This window comes from Mizuhopecten yessoensis, unplaced genomic scaffold (genome assembly GCF_002113885.1).
Source record: "Mizuhopecten yessoensis strain PY_sf001 unplaced genomic scaffold, ASM211388v2 scaffold11109, whole genome shotgun sequence".
Taxonomy (NCBI): Eukaryota; Metazoa; Mollusca; class Bivalvia; order Pectinida; family Pectinidae; genus Mizuhopecten; species Mizuhopecten yessoensis.
The window spans coordinates 1,284,490-1,307,128 of record NW_018408884.1 but is presented as its reverse complement, the minus strand read 5'-3'; the positions used below and the strand labels follow the sequence as shown (position 1 = coordinate 1,307,128).

Below are 22,639 nucleotides of genomic sequence, written 5' to 3'. Positions count from 1 at the left end.
TACGTGAAGGTGCACACGAGTCACGGTACATTAAGGGGGCTCACGAGTCACGGTACATTAAGGGGTACACGTGTGTACATGAAGGGGCACCCGAGTCACGGTACATTAAGGGGGCACACGAGTCACGGTACATTAAAGGGTACACGAGTGTTCGTGAAGGGGCACACGAGTCGCGGTATATTAAGGGGTACACGGGTGTTCGTGAGAGGGCACAAGAGTCATGGTAAATTAAGGGGTACACGAGTGTACGTGAAGGGGCACACGAGTCAGTGTACATTGAGGGGGTACACGAGTTTACACTAAGGGTGTTTAGGTGTTAAGGTCATTATCGAGTAGTTAAAAGAGGTTACATTAATGTAATTAAGGTGATTATACATAAAATAATTCTGACGCCAGAACACGGCCAGTTAGGTAGAGGTAGAGAACCTATAGAACAGTACCGCACACCCCAACGTCTGTGTTCTCAATGTACTACCCGTCAGGAAAACACTTCATTAGGACAGCTTCATGCAGGGGTGAAGTTATGTAGTTGACAAGTACAGTGACGTCATTGGGGTAGATTTTTCAGTGTGGCTTGGTACTTAGTATAAAGTTAAATTGTTCGTGTGGAGTTGATATTTTTACGTCATTTTTGCTCTTCTGGATGTAAACATGGAGGAGAATATACGATAACCTGACAGTGATCGTGGCGTTATAACGCCGTACAGCTAACACGTGGTCAAAGAAAATATCTACCAGAATCATGGCTGAAAACGACAGGTCAAAGAGCATCGCCCTGAAATATTCCGTGACGTACTTCATATAAGTATTAGATTGTAAAATTAGTTTTACAACTGTGAGGTTCAAGTTTCACTAACGGCATGTCATAAAACAACACAGCCAGACCACGAGTCGACCGACAATGATTTCGTTCCGCTAGGATAGTAAAATCTCATTGTAATTCGGTTTACTGCATTGTCATAACGATATGATAGTCCCCGCTATACACAGCGTCTCTTCTCTACCAGGCCGCTCACTGTTCCCTGTTACATCCTCTAGGGGTGTCAGAACTACAGCGGGACACAGAACTACAGCTGGGCAATAGAACTACAGCGGGACACAGAACTACAGCTGGGCAATAGAACTACAGCCGGACACTAGAACTACAGCCGGACACAGAACTACAGCTGGGCAATAGAACTACAGCGGGACACAGAACTACAGCTGGGCAATAGAACTACAGCGGGACACAGAACTACAGCTGGGCAATAGAACTACAGCTGCTGGACACTAGAACTACAGCTGCTGGACACTAGAAATACAGCGGGACACTAGAACTACAGCTACTGGACACTAGAACTACAGCTGCTGGACACTAGAACTAGGACACAGGGAAAGCAGCCAAATACTTTGGCTACAGCCGGACAGTAGAACTACCGCAGTACTCTAAGTCAGTGTCGTGTTTTTGGACAGTTTGACTTTCAAATTACTGTTGGACTCCAATGTATTCCGGAATTCCGTACCTCCAGTCTGTATAGCGTATATATGTGTACGACCCACTGTAGACCATTTGTGACTGTGCTAGCGTATACTGTGTTATTGCGTTGTGCTATATAATAGTGGAACAGATGTAAAGGTCCAGGACGTTGGACAGACCGGGTCATCAGGGAGGAAGACTGTCGACAGAAAATGTAACGACCGAGGGAAATGCTGTTATCGTCGGCATCAGAACATAGGTTGATTTTGTGTCGAGGAGTGATCGTAGAGTTGACAGATATTAACGCTATATATATACGTACAACAAGTGTCCAGCCACGGAAATACACAAATATCTGAACAAACGGGAATACATGTGTTGTGAGTACTGACGACACATTCCGGGACCTGTTAGACTAACAGCCACTGTCACAACCTGAAATGTCTCTGTTACACTATCTCGACTGGATCTCTGTGCTGTATTTATCATTCCAATAACACTGGTTTCTCCTCGGGTGATTGCACACTAGGTAATGTGTAAGGATTTACGGCCGATTGATTCTCCCATAAATATTTAAATAGAGCATTCAGTGTCATCCGCTCAGTTATCTTGAATCGTGCACCTTTCCGCGTCATTGCTTTCAATTATATGAAGATTGTGTTTTTTTGGGTAAGTTGTCGAGTCTGTTGGATCACGTGACTGTCACAATGTTACACACGAGAACCAATGCCTCAACTGACAAGCCTGATAATTTTGCCATGCCAGTCAAGGGAAGAGACGACGGGAAAAACCGGGGCATATTGGCCGCACTATTACCGGGAGCAAAAATACAGTCAGATGGAAAAGTGGTGGTGAGTGTGGGGACCACGCGCGAGACTGTCATCTTCAATGTGGGCGGCACGCGGTTTGAAACTTACAAATCCACGCTCAAAAGGCAACCCGATTTCGCTTTGGCGGATGAAAACTTTCTGCGGAAGCACTTCCGGAAAGATGTCGGGGATTACTTTTTCGACCGTGATCCTGATATGTTCAAAGTGAGTTGTCAATCGTAACAATTTGTTACTAACATTTACATCCGGGAATTCGTAGCTTACTATGAGCACTTAAGGTATGCTCTGCACTAACAACTTGAACTAACAGTATAAGTTACATCCGGGAACTAACAGTTGTATGCCTAACATCCGGGAAGTAACGGTATACTTTACATCCGGGAACTAAAACTATACCTTACACCCGGGAACTAGCTTTGCATCCGGGAACTAACAACTTGTTGCTATTAGTTCTAGCTGTTTAATAACATACATAAGCTGAGGTTGACGACTTGACAATATAGCAGTGCTCGTGTATACTTCTTGATTTATTGAAGCACAGCGTAGTAATTGTGACAGGACAAATAAACGACCAGGAGCTAAAAACTTGTTGACGCTGACAGTAAAATCCGGGCATTTATAACGGCAAAACACAGACCACGTGTTATAAAATGGTGTTTATTGTTTATGATCTGTATGTGTACGTTAATGTACAAGTATGTGTACGTTATATGTATGCATCAGCTGAATGTACACTCTGTGTGTCCCGATGTTGTATTACGACTTTGAAATAACCAAGCTACTACACACGTCTGCCAAGCTGTCGTGTCATGATACATAAGTAGTCTCAGAGTGTCAACCAACTCGGGTAATTCGTTAGATTTGAGGGGGTGTTCTCAGGTCCCCCACTTTTTAGAGAACAAAGAAAAGTGTTGATATAGGAAAACAATGGCAAACCAATTATTGTCTGTTTCATACTTACTCCCAAGGTAACTCACCCGTGTGAAAGTTACCTGTCTGACTAACACATGTTTTACAAAGCCAACCGTGTGTCACAAACGTCAAATCTAAAACGAAATGACGTCAGAAGTATGTTACAGTATTGTACGTCAACATCTGACGTTACGTCATTACTTTTTTAATAATATGTTTAAAGTACAAAATTATTACAAAATAAAATAACATCATCAGCACAAGGACTACAGAATGGATATATTAAGTAAATCTATTTTTATATATTTATAATTAATATTTAAATATTATAAATTTTAACATTTGTTATCAAAAAATCTGAAATCTTATATGATGTTTTATTAATTAAATATGATCAGCTTCCAGCTTAGATAGAACACTACCTTAGATAGAAGGGTTAACAAGCCATGTGAAGATATAAGCTCGTCTTGACCCGATTTCTATCTGTCAATTGGTGGTATTTGTACGATGGCCGAGAGCAGCCGGACACTTTTCATTCCTTTTATGTTCAAAAGTGTAACATGGTACACTTGTGCATGGTACACTTTTTAATCACTTTTATAAACAAAGGTGTACCATGGTACACTTTTGTGTGGTACACATTTAAGTGTGTATTTGTCCTTCATTTTCAGCCGAAAGCGGCCACTGGTTACACATTTAATAACAAAAAATCTACAAAAGGTTTTCATTGGAGCCGTTGTTAATTAATTACTCCTGACTTGTCGAATGACGGCGGGGAAACAGGTCTGTTTTTTATCAACATAGCCGCGGATTTACCACCAAGTACTTAATAGGTTATACTTACATTATTGTACAGTATACTCAAGCCATTATCGTTGTTCCCCGGCCAAAAGCACGGAATTTAGAAACACAATGTTAAGATGATTAAACAGGAAAGGGGTACCGTACAACCACCAGTCGTATGCATATGTGATGTACTATATATTTATATCAAATAACAATGATTACAATACTGGGGAAATTATCCCACTGGAAACATTGTTTCTTTTATAATATAGAGCTGACAAAAATAATGTTGATCACGTTACAAACTGTAGATTACAATGATGTTTTATATAAATTGATTCTGTTTACCCTATGGGAACCCACGTTCAACGATTAAAAAGGCCATCTGTTTTCTAACATTCTTCTACACAAAATGTCATTTATCAACCGTTGGCCGCTTTTAGTCATCTTAAAGTGTACCATGGTACACATTTGACTGTAAAACTGAATAAAAGTGTACCACACAAAGTGTACCCTATGGTACACTTTTGTACATAAAAGTAATTAAAAGTGTCCGGCAGCTATCGGTCGCTAGTGCTAAAAAGGTACATATTTGATCACTTTTATATTCAAAAGTGTACCTCACAAAAGTGTACACTTTTGAACATAAAAGTAATGAGAAGTGTCCGGCCGCTCTCGGCCATCGTAGAGCGGCCATCGTATATTTGTGTGGAATACAGGACACATTATCTTTGGGGGAAAATAGACTTATCGTCGTTACGGCTTAGTGTGAAGGTATACTTGCTAGTGAGCTTTATTAGCGGTAATACCACGGACTTAGATAGCATAATCTAATTCCGTGGTAATACCCCCAATACCCCACACTGTCATACAGTATCAACGTACTCCATAATATAAAAAAAAAATCAAAAATTCAAAATTTTATTTGCACATTATGGTAACTACAAATTAGTTTGAAGACAAAACAGTGAAATACATACAAATAGACGACATGTAGAAAAGTCGCAAGGTGGTAGCTTATATTTCTAATATACATTCACATGAACAAAATATACATAGCTTCAAAAAGAAAATACCATTTAAACATTGTTAGCTGCAAAGTCCATACCCTATACTGTCAGCAAGGCCACTCTCCTCTGTTCTAGAGATTGTTTGATTGGTATCTAAGGTAACATCCTTGTGATTAGGAATGCATTTTTGGAAATATTCTTTTCTGGCAGATTCATTAAGGGAGCAGTGAAAAAGGAAGTGTAGTTCATTTTTAACACACCGCATTTTTTTACAGAGTCTCTGGTCTCTTCGTATACTTTTGAGACGCCCCATGGCTAGCTCCAGTTTGTGTTCACATAATATACTGCATCGGGTGTGAAACAAACACCGGGTAACGATGTCACTGGACGCATGTACAACGAGCGGCATTTCCCTGGAAACACACTCCGTCTAACGGCTGCTACACCAATCCTAATCTGATTTAGAGTTTAATGTCGTAGAGTGAAATACCGGGTAGCAAACGTTTGTCGCTACTAATTACGGAAGTGTTTTTTTTACCGTATTTTACCTTATAGTTCGCGTATTTCTTAAATCTGTCTGCAAAGCGTGAAACGAAAACCCAAGTAAAATACCCCCTAGTCACGGTGTATTACTCAATTAGCTGTTCGTGAGTTGATGTAGAAATCTGAGACATTATTTCGACAGATACGTTATGTTTGAAGGGCGTGTTACATTTCTTATGTACACAATAAAAAACTGACTGAGGTACGGACGCGACACAATCTAAAACATCCATCTCAGACGATTGACAAAGGAGGTTACGCGGTGGTGTGTACGATCGCTGGTCTCAAATAACGTGTTTCTGTTTCTTTTTCAGTCCCCTGTAAGTAAATAGAATCCCTCCTATAATGGGATAGGGGTACAACGTAAACAATAGGTACACTTACATCGCACTAGACATATAACGTGTAGAACCTCGGAACGTGCTTGAAAGTATAAATGTTTAAAATATTTCTATACTGAATAACAATTTAAAAGTGTCGTTCTTAGTTGGCTCACTGGCATGACAGCATCTACAGATACCTGTTTTAATAGTGCATGCCATCGACCCCCAGCAGGTTCGGGAATAGACCTGTCGACCCCCAGCAGGTTCGGGAATAGACCTGTCGACCCCCAGCAGGTTCGGGAATAGACCTGTCGACCCCCAGCAGGTTCGGGAATAGACCTGTCGACCCCCAGCAGGTTCGGGAATAGACCTGTCGACCCCCAGCAGGTTCGGGAATAGACCTGTCGACCCCCAGCAGGTTCGGGAATAGACCTGTCGACCCCCAGCAGGTTCGGGAATAGACCTGTCGTACTCTACTGCATGTTATTGTAATAGGCGACTAGTGTGGACCCCTTTTCACTTTTTCACTTTTCCCCCCGGCAGGTGTATCCCTGTTATCACGTGACCTTAAATATTGCGAGGACTTTAAACCCCTACCTTACATAGTCACACGTATGTGAGATCTTCTATTTTGTTGATCACATGAACCAAAAAATGTGCAAGGCATATAGATTAAACACAAACGGCATTCGTGCCATCGTTAAGTTTCCTTACGTCATGTCAAATACATCACTATAGCCCCTTTCACATCAGTATAGCCCATTTGACGTCACGATATCCCATTTGACGTCACTATAGCCCCTTTGACGTCACGATAGCCCATTTGACGTCACTATAGCCCATTTGACGTCACTTTAGTCCCTTTGACGTCACGGTAGCCCATTTGACGTTACTATAGCCCATTTGACGTCACTATAGCCCCTTTGACGTCACTATAGTCCCTTTGACGTCACTATAGCCCCTTTGACGTCACTATAGTCCTTTCACGTCACTGTAGCCCCTTTCACTGTCTATTATCGCAATAAACCAGCCGATTCTGAGATGTCATATAAACACGTATGATAGTTTTTACTAAACGTTACACATACGTACTCCGCTCTGTTCAATTTTTATTCCGAAACTTGAACCGAACAACTATTGCGGACATATGACGTCGAGGATGAAATAACGGCACTAAAATGTTCGGAACCAAATCTAGTTTTAGTTCGTCAATTTGATCGGTGGATAACAGTCAAAAGGAGTTAATATACAATACAACCCTGTGTTTTCTTCTGCTCTTTCAAAATATGGCCTTTTTATTTACAACCTCTAGAAGTGTTGTATTAGCATTGTCTGTGTCGTGATTACCGAAGAGTCAGTTATTATGTGGGTACGTACACATTGGAGACACTACCCTCGGGTACAGACCTTGGTGTCAGACCCACGTATACAGACTTTGGTGTCAGACCCTCGGGTACAGACTTTGGTGTCAGACCCTAGGCAAACCCTTATTTGAAGACTGAACATCTACAGTGGCTTCTTACGACGGGGCCAAGCACTTTGTTTAAACATCAAACAAACGACCTTATGTAATAAAAACTAGCAATAAATAAGTCACCGATTGATATTGGCTGAGTGTATATTCTAAATGAACTTAAACGTTGATTTATAAGAACATTTGTCATATTTAAATGTGCTTGACGAACTCGACGTGACTTTGTATTTGGTTAACCATCACCTTAGCTCTATCTAATAAAGTGGGCGACAGCGGTGTGCTCCGCATTGGGTTTTTTTCGTTTAGAACTTTTAAAAACATATTATCGCCACAATCCATGCATGCATAAATTATCATAATTGCAGTGCACAGAAATTTCCTGCAAAAAATACGTAACGTTATAACCATGGGAAATATAAATAGCCTTCGAAATGAAAGCACATGTCTTATTTTGAAAATGATGTATGTGTGACAATTATATTTCAACGTATGTATTTGTAGACATGATAGTAGTGTCATCTTTAATAAGCTATATCATTTGTGATAAACTAATTGAAATACACATAGTTATCCCTCTCGGCAGAACCATAAAATAGGGTTGTTCCTGGGAAACGATGGGAAGGAAGATAATTTGTAGCATACTACCTCGACATATTTCCTGACATTTTGTGACCCGGGTTTCACCTGTGTTTTACCTGTATTTTACCTGTACGAGTAATTACAGACAAAGGGAAACTGTATCTGTATGATATTTTATAGAATTTTACAACAACTTATGTTTTGTTTATAGCCGAATAATTGAACGACATAAAACCACGGCACTAAAACATGTTACTTTTACAAGATAAAACACCATATCTGTTTAGTTTAAAAGGGCTTGGGTGGGCGGCCATGTTCGTTTCCTCATTGTTAGGATCACCAAGAGGTCGCTGTATTTGACCCCTAACTAGGAGTCCCTAAAGACTAGTAGACAACCAAAAGGTCAGGTTTGATACTTTTGATTAAAACCCTAACGAGGTTGGGGACTTTTTTACACAGTCCGTCGGACGGGACTTAAAATGGTGTTCCGTGTGAGATTGTCCACATCGCACGAGAGAGATCCCTTTAAGTATTGTCGAAGAAGAGTAGGCGGGATAACGCCGACCCAGAGGTTAGGATATTTTAGACTTATAATAAGGGTTTGGTGTATTTATTAGAAGTTTAGACGGACTTCAAAAATCAGATTTAATCAAGTTCATCTTAGCTAGTGTTAAGTCGACTTGGCTGGTTTCAGGGTCTTCCTGGAGGTGGATCATCCGCGTTAATGCCATCCCTCCGCTCTTCTCTATTACCGCGTCCAACATCTTGATGCGCTACGGATATTCGGTTCAGGAGTCGTCCTACAATCTTATACACATCGCCGGTGTAGGACCTATAGGACATACGACTCCTATCTTCTCCACCTCTACCCTCTCCCCTTCTCTCCTTTCTCTATATGCTTTGTCTTTTCTTTCGTTTCTCGTCTACTGAAAGGCCGCAAGGCCATACGAGCGGACATACACCATTAAAATCAAAATCAATTTGGGGGCTTGTTTATTCTTCTTCTTTCCAAATGGTTTCCCAAAGTTTCACCAGAGACTTCAAATTGTCGGAAACGAAGATGAAACTTCACACTAGAATTGGTAGGCATATGAAGAATGTATTTTGCGCTCTAATATGGCTAGGCAATTAGGGGTTGAAAATGGGTAACGCCATTGGTTCTCCACTGTTTAATGATTTTGTTTTCATTTCTCAGAATACTACTTTCCGTGTGAAATCTACTATAGTGGTTTCATGAAACTTAGCATGGGTATCGGTCGACATGCACAGATGTGCACTATACATTTATTTTCTCGACAGGAATCCAACATGGCCGCCGTAGCCTCTGATTAATCACAAGTTAGAGTAGTGTTCAGTTTCGTTTCAATGAGGTGTGAAGGTGTGCTTTTTGATTGGGCATCAATTACAGCTACTTGGTACTTTTGGAGACTTTGTAACGGCTGTCTGTACAGTGAGAACTTGTTGCTAGTGATTATGTACTGTAGAATCTGTTATTTTCGTGGGGTTAAAATTTCGTGGTTTTCATATACTAGCCTGTTTCTGATTTCTGATTTTCCCCTATCTATATCATACCAAATTTATGTATTCGTGGGGATTTATTTTCGTGGATTTTTGGTATCCACGAATTAAACGAAATTTAATGTCCCACGAAAATTTATGATTTTACAGTATTATAGATTTAGCTGTACATAATATACAACGTGTTGGGTACTCGTTTGGTTACAATAATCAGACAAAGTTCTGAAGCTGCATTTGTCAATTTTTTATTTTTTTATTTTTTATTTCTCTCCTAATTCATAGAAACAACGCCCAGTTAACATTGTCCGGATTTAGAGTTATGTGCCCTTAGACCACTATGACCAGGGACCTCGTGACCAGTACCCCATTTACATAATAACATAATATACACATGACCCCGGAGGGTTGAGGGTCACGAACTGATCCCCAGTGAATCTGTTCAAACAAGCCTTACACACTCTATCCAACGAACACCTTGGTAATTTATACGTACACACTCTATCCAACGAACACCTGGGTAATTTATACTTGGTGATGCCTCAACAGATCTCTTTCTCATGACTACTAGAGGAGAGTTCTCATAAACCTTCCCTCATAACCACCTTAGCCAATAAAATACAGGGTCAAGTAAAAAGGTCAAGTCAAGGTCACGTCAGTTCACATTGTGCCCATTGCATAATTACAAATTTACATGAAGCAAACAACTTGAAGCGTGAATAAAGAATCTTCTCGCTACAATACGCGTGCGGGCAGTTACCTATCAGAATAACTTGTGTCTTATTTCATGTGTTACGAAAATATATTAAAAAAGGTATATATCCCTGGGGCCCGGGCACCGCTCATCTGACCAGGTGTGGTTTTGTTACAATGCTGTAACATACGACAAGTGTCCCCTAGATCTCCGGCTCGCGCAGTGCTGTTCGTGAAGGACCGTTCGTAAAGCACGGAGACTGACGAACAAGCAACAAGGATTTTAAAAGATGTAAGATTATTAAGACTGTAGGCAAGGTTTATGGTCCATTTTATGATCTCATTAGGAATTATTCTATTTTTGTGAGTGATATGAGAGTCGATGTTTTTGCTCATTAGTGTGCCGTCGTGTTGCTTTGTCGTCATTACCCCGGTTCTAGAATTTGACTAGATTTATATCGCGGGTGTCCTCGAATGAAGCAGAAGACGCTGATCCTTCCTGAACGCCTGGTCTTATTCTCCTTGTAAAACCTTTCCTTCGTTCATATTTCCCCATTCTTTTATCGATTTGCAGTTAGAATTATGGTTTTGTTGACACGTCCATATTCTCTTGTTTCTGTTCACATGTTTCCTATATTTCATTGACTTACACAGGATCTACATTATAGAAATAATACCACCGCAAAGTTTATCAGTCTTCGTGGAAATACCTAGACTGTAGTGGTCCAGGCTTTTAGTCAAACAGTGATGCTGCATCATATTGAATTTCTGATTTACACCACGAATGACCAGCGAGATCTGCGGGTATAGGCTAGCCGAAGTTTTATTTCTGTCTCCATCTCTAGACTTGTGACATTTTGACTGATATATCCCCAGACATCTATATCTGTCAAAATGTCTCGGAATATGTCATTGGAGAGGAAACTCAGGCTAGCACTACCGCTGTCAGTGCAGTTCTTGTGTGGTTTCCATAAATAAATAAATGTATCCTGTTGAAAGCCTGTTACGTAACTTACACACGAACAATTACAACTACATGTATCTGGTTTTATTACACCAAACGCCAAATGCTTCGGAGTTCGGTAGCAAGCTCCGTCCACCTCGCGCGTCACTGCCGAGTTCGGTAACAAGCTCCGCCCACCTCTCGCCTGATTGGCTCGGCGGAAATACCCGAGTGTAGGTGTGTTTTTAGTTCCCAGACTAACACACAGGACTAAAACACACTCAGGCAAAAATGGGGATATATTCGATTTAACCAATCACTTTTATATAGAGTAAATAAAGTAGAGGTGTAATAATATACAGTTAAAGTATAGGGTTAAGGGATATAGCAAGTTTCTGGTGTCCCGAGACCAGGTCTATTTCCCGAGGCGAAGCCGAGGGAAATAGGCATGGTCAAGGGACACTTGAAACTTGTTACATCCCTCAACCCAATATTTTAACCGTTTTATTATACCGATACACCCTGGAGAGATAATTTTAACTAGAAAATATTTGTAAACAATAAGCTGTATAGCTTCACGTCCCAATTTCTAACGTTGTTACAACATCTGGTAAAAGGCGTTGCCCGGACGTTGCATGATGGTTGCCGACGTCGCAACCAGAATACAACGTATTACCACTGGGAGTGAGATAACGCAATAAAGCGACCCTGTGGGGTCATTTACCGTATGTAAGAGACCGGTACGAACGGTGACGGCGAGACGGCTAAAAGTTAAATGACTTACAGCCATTCTTCTGACATTCTCCGATATTTCAAGTTTAAGACACTTTCCTTTCCGAAACCGTAGCATTCCTGGTCTAGTGATCAGGGCCCGGGTTTGTCCAGTCCAGACCAAGATTGTAGTTCAGCTGTTATGATACCCGTGTGGGCGATCGTAACAAGGTGGACTATTTAGATCTTACAACCGAAGTTATACGCTATCCTTTTAAATTCTACAATAGTAATGCTATTTAAGTATTGAAAACATAATCCAATGATTTTAAGGCGTAAATGTAACCCGCTGTACGGTAAGTATTCAGGAAATGTATTAAGAAACTCACAGCTGTATACAATAGGTCATCCTGTTATATCAGATATGAATGCGGAATAGCACTGCGATAAGTGACATTTAATCGTTACAACTGACAATGTAGATTTCAGTAAATACATTTTGAAAAGCTTTTTAATTTGGAAGTGTCTCTCAGGATTTTTCCTGCCGCCCCCTCCCATCCCCCTGTGGACCTTTTTATGTTTTCTTCCGTTGCTTTAAATCAATGGCTGTTCGTCCAATTATTTTCCGATTTGGCACACACTGGATACCATAAGATCAATTTCATCCCTAAACTGCGCAACACTGTACACCACCTATACCACCACATCGTGTGAATTCTATACCGGCTAGGAGATATTTGAGACAACCTATTTTGAAGAATGACGTGGACACCCCTAGCCTTTGAGCTAATGTAAATAAGTGATCCGTGTGTGGCTGTGTTAGATATGTTATTATATGTTTGTATATTATGAGTTTAGAACTGCAACGATACGCTTAGCTCACGGTGAGATACATACTACGATACGATAATTATGATGCGATTACCACGATATGATGCTTACGATACGATACGTATCACGATATTCTGCTTACCATACGATACATATCACGATATTATACTTACGATACGATACATATCACGGTGTGATGCTTACGATACGATACATATCACGATATTATATTTACGATACGATACATATCACGATATTATACTTACGATACGATACATATCACGGTGTGATGCTTACGTTACGATACGTATCACGGTATGATGCTTACGTTACGATACGTATCACGATACACGTATCTGCTCAAAAGTCAAACTTCGGAAGGATCGAGTCCAGGATTTAACAGAGTTTTGTCATTGACTTAACTATATATGTATAGTAGATACTGTCAAAATATGTTTTGTATGATTTTTAGTACTTTTGCACAGTGGGCCTTACCTTTACTGAGAGATTCCAAAACAAGTAAACTCTTAGAGCTTGGAGTCAAATAAAAAAACAAGATTAATATCGTTCAGTATTAATACAGAACCGTTAATGTATCGCGATATAGGCACAGAAAACGATTCGAAACGATACATAAGAAAGTATCACGTTACGATACGGTACGATATATCGTTGCAGCCCTAATTATGACGGAACGCATTGAGATAGAAATGGCCGTCGTTAATTACCATCCATTATTTTCTCCCTTTCGTTATATATTTCCCCATTGTACATAATACACGCTTACATGTTGATTATTTCTGCAATATGGAACCTTTTTATAAGTATTTAGTAACTTACTAAGGTCAGTTTTAGTGATTATATTTAAAATTCCCTGATCAGATTTTTTTTAAACTGTAGCTTGCATCTTAATACAAAATCGTGATTATTTTCTAAGTAAAACATCCGGGTACTTTTATAGGTACAAGATATAGGTAAGTCTATTGTCATCTATATCCGGAACGGTCAATCGGGAACCGTCGGCACTTTCCGTAAACGAGAAAATACTATTTATACGGGAAGTGCCGACGGTTCCCGATTGCCTGAACGGTTATACTCTTGGAACGTCTTGTGAAATAATAATCTTTCCCGTACGCGTCGGTTTGCGGATGGTCCGAGTTGACTTTAGTAAGGAAACTACTGTGTATCAGCCTTGTGATTGGTCAGTTGTTGATGACTGGAACCAATGAAAAGCTTACCTTAAGCCTTCAATTATGTCGTGATAAAAATACCGAGAATCGAACCATTTGATTCGAAATTGTTTTCCCTGAGTTTTCCATCATTTTTAACTGACCGTTTTTATTGTTGTATTGCTTGAACCAGTTTTTCACGATTGACTTCGGTTTCGCTGTGTTGACGATAGCGTAGGTATCGTTTGTTTTCCACTAGGATATGAATATGGGAGTTATCTCCCCTACTGTGTGAAATGTGTGTGTATGTGTTGCTCGTTTTTATGTACCCCGGCAAAGACAACTGGGAACAGCTGACAAATTAACCACCAATACCTCGACATTAATCTATGAAAAAAGTAAACTTGACTTATTTTAGCATATGAACTGCAGGTCTATATTTTCATTTAATTGACATATCGAATGAACGGGAAATTCTGACTCATTTTACTATTTTGCAGTCTATACTAAACTACCTCCGTACCGGAGAGCTTCACTTACCCTCCAATATATGCGGACCTGCGGCCAAAGCGGAATTGGCATTCTGGAAGATTCAAGACGATCTGATCGAGAGGTGCTGCTGGACAGATTACAACTCCTGGAACGCCACAGTTAACGCCCTTAACCAACTCGAGCACGACCGCAAGGGGTCGCTACTAGACTCTACAGAGTCAGAGGAGGGAGAAAAGACAACTTGGACAAAATGGCGGCCACGATTATGGATGATAATAAACGATCCCGCATCATCACGAACAGCAAAGGTAAATTTGGTTACTCAGGATGTGGAGTAAAATCCCTGTTCTCTAACAAAATTACCTCTTACTTTGCCTATAAGAAAATATGATGGATTTATCTATCATATATACATTCACACGTATTAAGTTATGAAGCGACAATATGTTTTACCTCCCGTTGTTTTGTACTTTCGCAGTGACTACTTACTTTCACCTCAATATCAGCGTTTTGTCTCCCTAAACAAAAGAAGCATGCCTCCTTCCATATTTGCCGTTTTATCTCTCAACCTTAGCTGTTTCGCTCCCTTTTATAGGGAAAACGGGTAATTCTTAAATGTCAACGTTCATGACGATATGAACGCAAGACGGTAACATAAACATGTATAATACGCACGTAATCCAGGTCGCCCGCCTCACGATACATTATGTAAAAGACTGATGTTTATATCGTTATGAACATTGCAATAATGCCGTTTAATACGTATGTTAACATCCTTTATTTATAGTTGTTTGTGATGTGCAAAATACATCCCTCACATCACCTAAATGTTTGCTTCAAACAATGGTCTCGTGTTTTGCGAGACGGGAGGAGAAGCGTCATAATGAACATGATCGTATTGCGTTCATGGCCTACTGAAATGCATTTCTCTCATAATTGGTGGATATCTGGTTACAACGCAAACGCAAAAAAAAAACACCTCAAAAACTCTTTAATGCACTCAAAATTAAGGAGAATAAACCCCTTTAAAAGTAATTTCAAACTACTGTAATAAAAGGTACTCGTTAAACCCGAAACATCTGTTAACACCCCTTTCTTGTAAAATAGACTTTATTTATTCAGTGCTATTTTTGTAAAGTATGGGTGTGCTGTACATGTGGCGTCAGAGATGTGTGTGAGGTGATATAAAGTTGCCACTTGACACGCTTACGTGATCACAGACACCTATACCCGGTGATACGGCTATTTATAGCCGTGTCTCACACTATCCAGTCTCGGAGAAACGTAATACGTCACTGGTACCTGATATTATTGTGGCCATTCATATATCTCACACTATACAGTAAACACGAATTTAGTTTTTATATGTTTATAAAAAAAAATAAAAAAATAATGTAAATTTTACACCCGTGTTGTCCCATAAAGTTGTCTATAAACTGAATAAGCGTGGGACTGTTCCCCTACACTTTTGTTATGATTCTGTTTCACCGTATTTAACCGAACATACAACATTTATCATGCAAACTTCCACAACTACGTATGGGCTTGACTTCTATGCTCATCACTTTTTTGAATAAATTGGTTAAATTATATACTAAATGATTGTTACAGTATCAAATGTCACTGGAGTTTTCGAAGATCGGTGACGGAGTCTTGAAATTTTTGTTGTTAATATGAGGTATAAGAGGCACGCTATTGGTTGAATCGTCTATGGGACGTACGTAATTATATGCCGGAAAGCGTCATTAGAGACGTACAATAAGGCAAGGAATCGTCCGAAGGGACGTACGTAATTATATAAAAAGAAAGCGTCCTAAGGACGTACGTAATTATATGACAGGAAATCGTCCTTAGAGACGTACAATAAGGCGAGGAATCGTCCAAAGGACGAACGTAATTATATGACAGGAAAGTCTCCTCAGGACGTACGTAATTACAAGACAGGAAAGCGTCCTAAGGGACGTACAATAAGGCAAGGAATCGTCCTTAGGACGTACGTAATTATATGACAAGAAGGCGTCATTAGAGACGTACAATAAGGTGAGTAATCGTCCTAAGGACGAACATATTTATATGACAGGAAAGCGTCATAATTGACGTACAATAAGATGAGGAATCGTCCTAAGGACGTACGTAATTAGATGACAGGAACGTGTCCTAAGGGACGTACGTAATCATATAACAGGAAAGCGTCCTTAGAGACGTACAATAAGGCGATGAATCGTCCTAAGGACGTACGTAATTATTTGACAGGAAAGTCTCCTAAGGACGTACGTAGTTATATGACAGGAAAGCGTCCTTAGAGACGTACAATAAGGCGATGAGTCGTCCTAAGGACGTACGTAATTATATGACAAGAAAGCGTCATTAGAGACGTACAATAAGGCAAGGAATCGTACTTAGGACGTACGTAATTATATGACAGGAAAGTCTCCTCAGGACGTACGAAGTTACAAGACAGGAAAGCGTCCTAAGAGACGTACAATAAGGCAATGAATCGTCCTTAGGAGTTGCGTAATTAGATGACAGGAACGTGCCCTAAGGGACGTACGTAATCATATAACAGGAAAGCGTCTTTAGAGACGTACAATAAGGTGAGGAATTGTCCAAAGGACGTACGTAATTATATGACAGGAAAGTCTCCTAAGGACGTACGTAGTTATATGACAGGAATGCGTCCTTAGAGAAGTACAATAAGGTGAGGAATCATCGTAAGGACGTACGTAAGTAGATGACAGGAACGTGTCCTAAGGGACGTTCGTAATTGTATGACAGGAAATCGTCCTTAGAGACGTACAATAAGGCGAGGAATCGTCCTTAGGACGTACGTAATTATATGACAGGAAAGCGTCCTTAGAGAAGTACAATAAGGCGAGGAATCGTCCTAAGGACGTACGTAATTAAATGACAAGAATGTGTCCTAAGGGACGTACGTAATCATATGACAGGAAAACGTCATTAGAGACGTACAATAAGGCGAGGAATCGTCCTTAGGACGTACGTAATTATATGACAGGATAGCGTCATTAGAGACGTACAATAAGGCGAGGAATCGTCCTAAGGACGTACGTAATTAAATGACAAGAATGTGTCCTAAGGGACGTACGTAATCATATGACAGGAAAACGTCATTAGAGACGTACAATAAGGCAAGGAATCGTCCTTATGACGTACGTAATTATATGATAGGAAAGCGTCCTTAGAGACGTACAATAAGGCAAGGAATCGTCCTTATGACGTACGTAATTAGATGACAGGAACGTGTTCTAAGTGACGTACATAATCATACGACAGGAAAACGTCCTTAGAGACGTACAATAAGGCGATGAATCGTCCTTAGGCCGTACGTAATTTTAGGACAGGAAAGCGTCCTTAGAGACGTACAATAAGGCGAGGAATCGTCCTAAGGACGTACACTGTAGCAATGAATCTCCCTATGCCGTTAAAACATTTCTGTGTTAATAAAATGCCTACGAAATGTACTAAGTACATGTAAAATCGACAACGGTTTTATATTTACATGATAAAGCATCAGGATTTTCGAGTTCAGTTTGTTGTAATTTACTGTCGAACTCACGCACTTCTTTAAGGGATCAATTAGATTTCCCAAAATAAAATCGCGATACCCCCAACCCCATTGGAGAGGTTCACATAGGAAATATGCACACATCATCCGATTATAGTCTCAAGGTGTAATTTTTCGTTCTCGGATTACCGCATTGGTAGATTAAAGCATAACAAGCCATCATCGCGAGCGGTGCGTGTTTGAATATAATTACGTCGGAAATACGTTCGTATCTATGAGCGCCATCTGGTACTGCTATCGCAATCAAAAGGGATTAGGAGAGGCTATAATATAAGCTCTAAGCTTGTTATTGAATCTTAAATAATATGTTTGTAATAAACATGCTCGAGGGCCATTCAATAGGAACCACGTGTATGATGTATGCACATCGTTTGACCTTGTTATCACCCCCTTTAGCAGAAACGCACTCTCGCAGCAATAGCGCTGTCCTTGGTGTAAACACTGCGCGGTAGTCTCCCCTTGGTAACATGACAAGACACTGGAAGATTCATACCGTTTCCACGAGAGAGTATTTTCTTTAGTAAAGAAAACAGGAAGTGTGACAGGGACTTAGATCAGGTGAATAGGGTGGGTGGTCAATTTGTACCACATTCTCTTGCTTCAAAAACAACTGTATAATATGGGTTTTGTTGGAAGAGCCATTGTCGTGAATTGGCTAGATGCCATTCAACCGTTTACTTGGACGCTCTTTCATGTATAATCTTTTGACAGGCTTCAGTACTTTGTCTTTGTAAAACAGTCATACATTTTCCTTCTTTGCACGGTACCTGAAACACAAATGCTTACCATACGAGCTGTCTCAGAAACAGTATAACGACCATCATCCTTAATTTCTTAGATGCTGCAACAACTGGCCTGCCTAGTTGTGCGTCTTGTTTGATGTCGACTTTACCACTCTTGAATTTGTTCAAACACCTGTAAACAGTTCTCAAAGTGATGGCAGATGTGCCTTTTTAGCTTCACAACTCTGCGTGTGTCTGTTTTGGTGGTATTTGTAAAGCTTTGATATCGCAGCCTATTTCAGGTTTAGTCTCAACCTTCATTCTAGCATTGAAAAGTAGCCACCAGGAATGCATATCATTCACCAATGAAGATGTCGAACTTCTGCACGTGCAGTATTCTGTAAATGCTTTTGCAGTCTACCAAGGGGCTAAACTGTAGTATATGTATACTGCACGTTCGCACGGGAGCTGTGCTGTGACATAATTTATTCATAGGACCTCGTACATGTCTGATTATCGAATACACTTTTCAAACTGTAATATTTTTTCTTGCGAACTCTCCAAGATAATCCTTTTAACGCTCAGAATTTTCAGCAATGGCGCACGAGTAAACATTACCTAATGGCGCACGAGTAAACATTACCTAATGGCGCACCAGTAAACATTACCTTTACAAGTCAGCGGAGAACAAGGCTGCCGGAACGCGTCATTTAAGTGTTCGTGAATACCTTCAGTCACGTGGCACCGTGAGCGGTTTACAAACTATAGCTTATATGGATAAATAATTTTCGCTAATTCGGCGTTATTTCTTAGATTGAAATATTGAGGCTGACACTTCAATTTTACTTCTTCGATACAAAAATATTTTTGATATTACAATATATTTCAAAAACATCGTTATCGCTACACATGACGGCAACTGACCAATGTAATTTCTCGTTACAAGAATCACAGGCTGATTGCATTGGAGGTTTTGATATGATTATACCCCCTTGTTAGTTCTCAGATTTTATTTCTGAATATCATTGGCTATTTCTTCAGTTTACATTTTGATAGTCTGAGTGTGTCTATAGTATTGATGTATAACTGTTTTAACTGATTATAATTGATATTTTGTAGATCTACGGTTGGATTTCCCTGATGGTTGTGGCGGTGTCCATCTTCAGCTTCATGGCGGAAACCCACCCGAGCTTCAGCTACTCATTACACAGGAACATACCAACATCATCATCCAACGGCACGGCATACACAAATTACTCTGACGTCAATGGAAGTGTGGTTCCAGTAAACGTGAGCACGAGTACTGGTGACGTAAAAACAGAATCTGTTACACACCCTGTATTGGCAGTAATAGACATCATTTGTCTTGCATTCTTCACCGTTGAATTTATATGTCGACTCTGTCTGTCCAGGCGGAGGTTACAGTACTTGACCTCTCTAATGGGGGTCATCGACCTTCTGGCACTCATCCCCGACTATATCGAGCTCATCGTCTACAACGTTAACCCAGAACTACAGTTTGATGGGTCCGTGGACTTCATTTCTGTTCTCAGAATTACCAGGTAAACAGCAATAATGATTGCAGGTGCCTTTATCTCAGCATCACCAAGTAACAAGGGGAAGTAACTAGATTACTAATGTCTCAGCATCACTATTTTACTGAAGGAGGTAACATATATTAATTGTAATAACGGGAGATAACTCTGTATATTGGTCACCAGGTAACTGAGAAAGATTACTTACTGGATAATTGTAATAACGGGAGATTTATTTGTCTATGAATTACCTTTTAAATAGGGGAGGTAACTTACTGGATATTTGTACTAATGGGAGATAACTCTGTCTCTAGATAACAAGAGAAAGGTAACTTACTTGATAAATTACTAATGAGAGATAAGTCTATCTTTAGATCATCAGAGAAAGGTTACTTACTGGATAAATGTACTAATGGGAGATAACTCTGTCTCTAGATCATCAGAGAATTGTTACTTTCTGAATAAATGTACAAATGGAAGATAACTCTGTCTCAGGATTATCAGGAGAAATGTTACTTATATGATAAGTATAATTGCAGGCGACTAATTTCTCTCAGAATTACCATTAAAGCAGGGGAGCTAATTAAGTGGATAATTGTACTAACGGGAGATAACTCCGTATCTGGATCACTAGATTACTGAGAAAGTTTACTAACTGGATAATTGTAATAATTGGAGATAAATTTGTCTGAGGATCACAAGATTATAAGGGTAGATAGCTAACTTGATTACATCATAAGATAATACAAAGGGGAAATAACTTGCTTGACAATATAAAGTTCCCTATAAAGGAAATTCTATCTCCGAGAAACCAATGTGCCTTTATGAATTATTTGATATCACTTTTGTCAGTTCATTTCTGAATGGATGCTTATATCAATCATCACACATACAGTGGTAGAGTATGAGAGTACCTCAACAGAGTGTATGTTTTATCAAGGTACCAAGGTCAAGGTCATTGTTGTTATTTATAGAAAATCGCTGTCATTTCTCAAGTTTCTACATTTCTTAATTCTTTTCGATTTCATCAAGGGAGATTACTCTTTTTCAGGGTGCTGAGGATATTCCGACTGGTCCGGCACGTGCCAGGACTTTGGATTCTCATTTATACGTTACGTGCGTCATTCAAGGAGCTATTATTAATGTCGGCTTTTCTTCTGGTGGGCATGCTAGTCTTTTCTTCACTAATATACTACGTGGATGACCACAAGATATTCACCTCAATACCGCACGGTTTTTGGTGGGCCATCATTACCATGACGACCGTGGGATACGGTGACATGTACCCGACCACAAACTTGGGATATCTCGTGGGGTCGTTCTGTGCTTTGTCTGGCCTGCTAATGATCGGATTTTCCGTACCGGTTCTCGTCAACAACTTTATAATGTACTACAAACACGTCCAATTTGCGCTGGAAGAGGAACACAACAAGAAGGTTCGAGAAAAAGAGGCCAGCGGGGGGTTGTTGGGTATGATGACTAAAGGATCAACCGGAAGGAAGGAGTGCTCCCCCGAAACTGTTCCACTAAATAGTTTATCACCAAACCGTAATAACCAGGGGGTCGCTGACGTGTAACTGATAGTGTCCGTTAATGGAAAAGACAACTCGGCAAATTTGGTGTCTAAATATCTATGGATTTTCTTATCAAGTCAGAATTTGACAAAGGAAATACAATAGATGTAGTTGTTTTCGAAATGTATCAACCGTTTTGATTACGTTGATTGTATAATTGCTCGTTACGAAGATATTTTACTACGTTGTTCATATACATCTATATACTGTATACATTTATTTTCTTGCGGTTACGTGTGTCATGTAATTAGTGGTCATGATACCGTAATACAATTGAGGTTATTTTATGACGTGTACAGAGACAATACGTACACAGGCTATATTGGTATTTTATTGTGACGTATACACATTGTTTATCATTCACGTTTCAGAGGTCCGTTGTTATTAGCAGTTCCTGGGATTGTTGCCAGTATATCGGTTTTACTCATAGTATATCGCTGTGGTAAAGTTAATAAAATCATCATTCCTCCATTAAGTCTAAGTTGATGGGTTATTTATGGAATAAGCAAGATTACTTTCGGGGTTATACAGATATACCGGAAGCAAAAGCGCATGCTTTTTTTCCCAGTTTATATCATGTAACGCCAAGAATAATCATCGCTATCTTTTATGATTTCATTTTAACAGAAAGACAACACTTCTTCGTTCAAAACAGTAGAATCTTAATTGCGATTTTGTCGCCGAGAAACTTTAACCAATTATAATTTATAATTAAGTACAAATACCGCGGCAAACATTGCGGTATACGACGTCATCATTTATACGATATAGCATGGAAAAGTCTAGCATTGGGGAAAAGCCAATATTAGTGACGAGTTGAGGGTAAACGCGTGCATATGCAGATCTTCATACGAAATTATATTCCATTGCTTTTGGACGTGATATGATTATATAATTTCACGACAGTTAATGTCACGCAGGAAGGGCTTAAACTAGTGTCTGTAAAGCTAGGCTG

At 39.8% G+C, this 22,639-nt stretch overlaps 1 protein-coding gene across 1 annotated transcript; it reads left to right on the top strand.

Moving 5' to 3' along the window:
• The first annotated feature begins 731 nt into the window (after positions 1-731).
• LOC110465976 (potassium voltage-gated channel protein Shaw-like) lies at positions 732-22,155 on the top strand. The gene is made up of 4 exons (XM_021522196.1): positions 732-2,490; positions 14,276-14,575; positions 19,695-20,137; positions 21,162-22,155. Exons 1-4 carry the CDS (start codon positions 2,164-2,166, stop codon positions 21,685-21,687), a joined length of 1,596 nt encoding a protein of 531 aa, XP_021377871.1. The 5' UTR covers positions 732-2,163; the 3' UTR covers positions 21,688-22,155.
• The last annotated feature ends 484 nt before the right edge of the window (positions 22,156-22,639 follow it).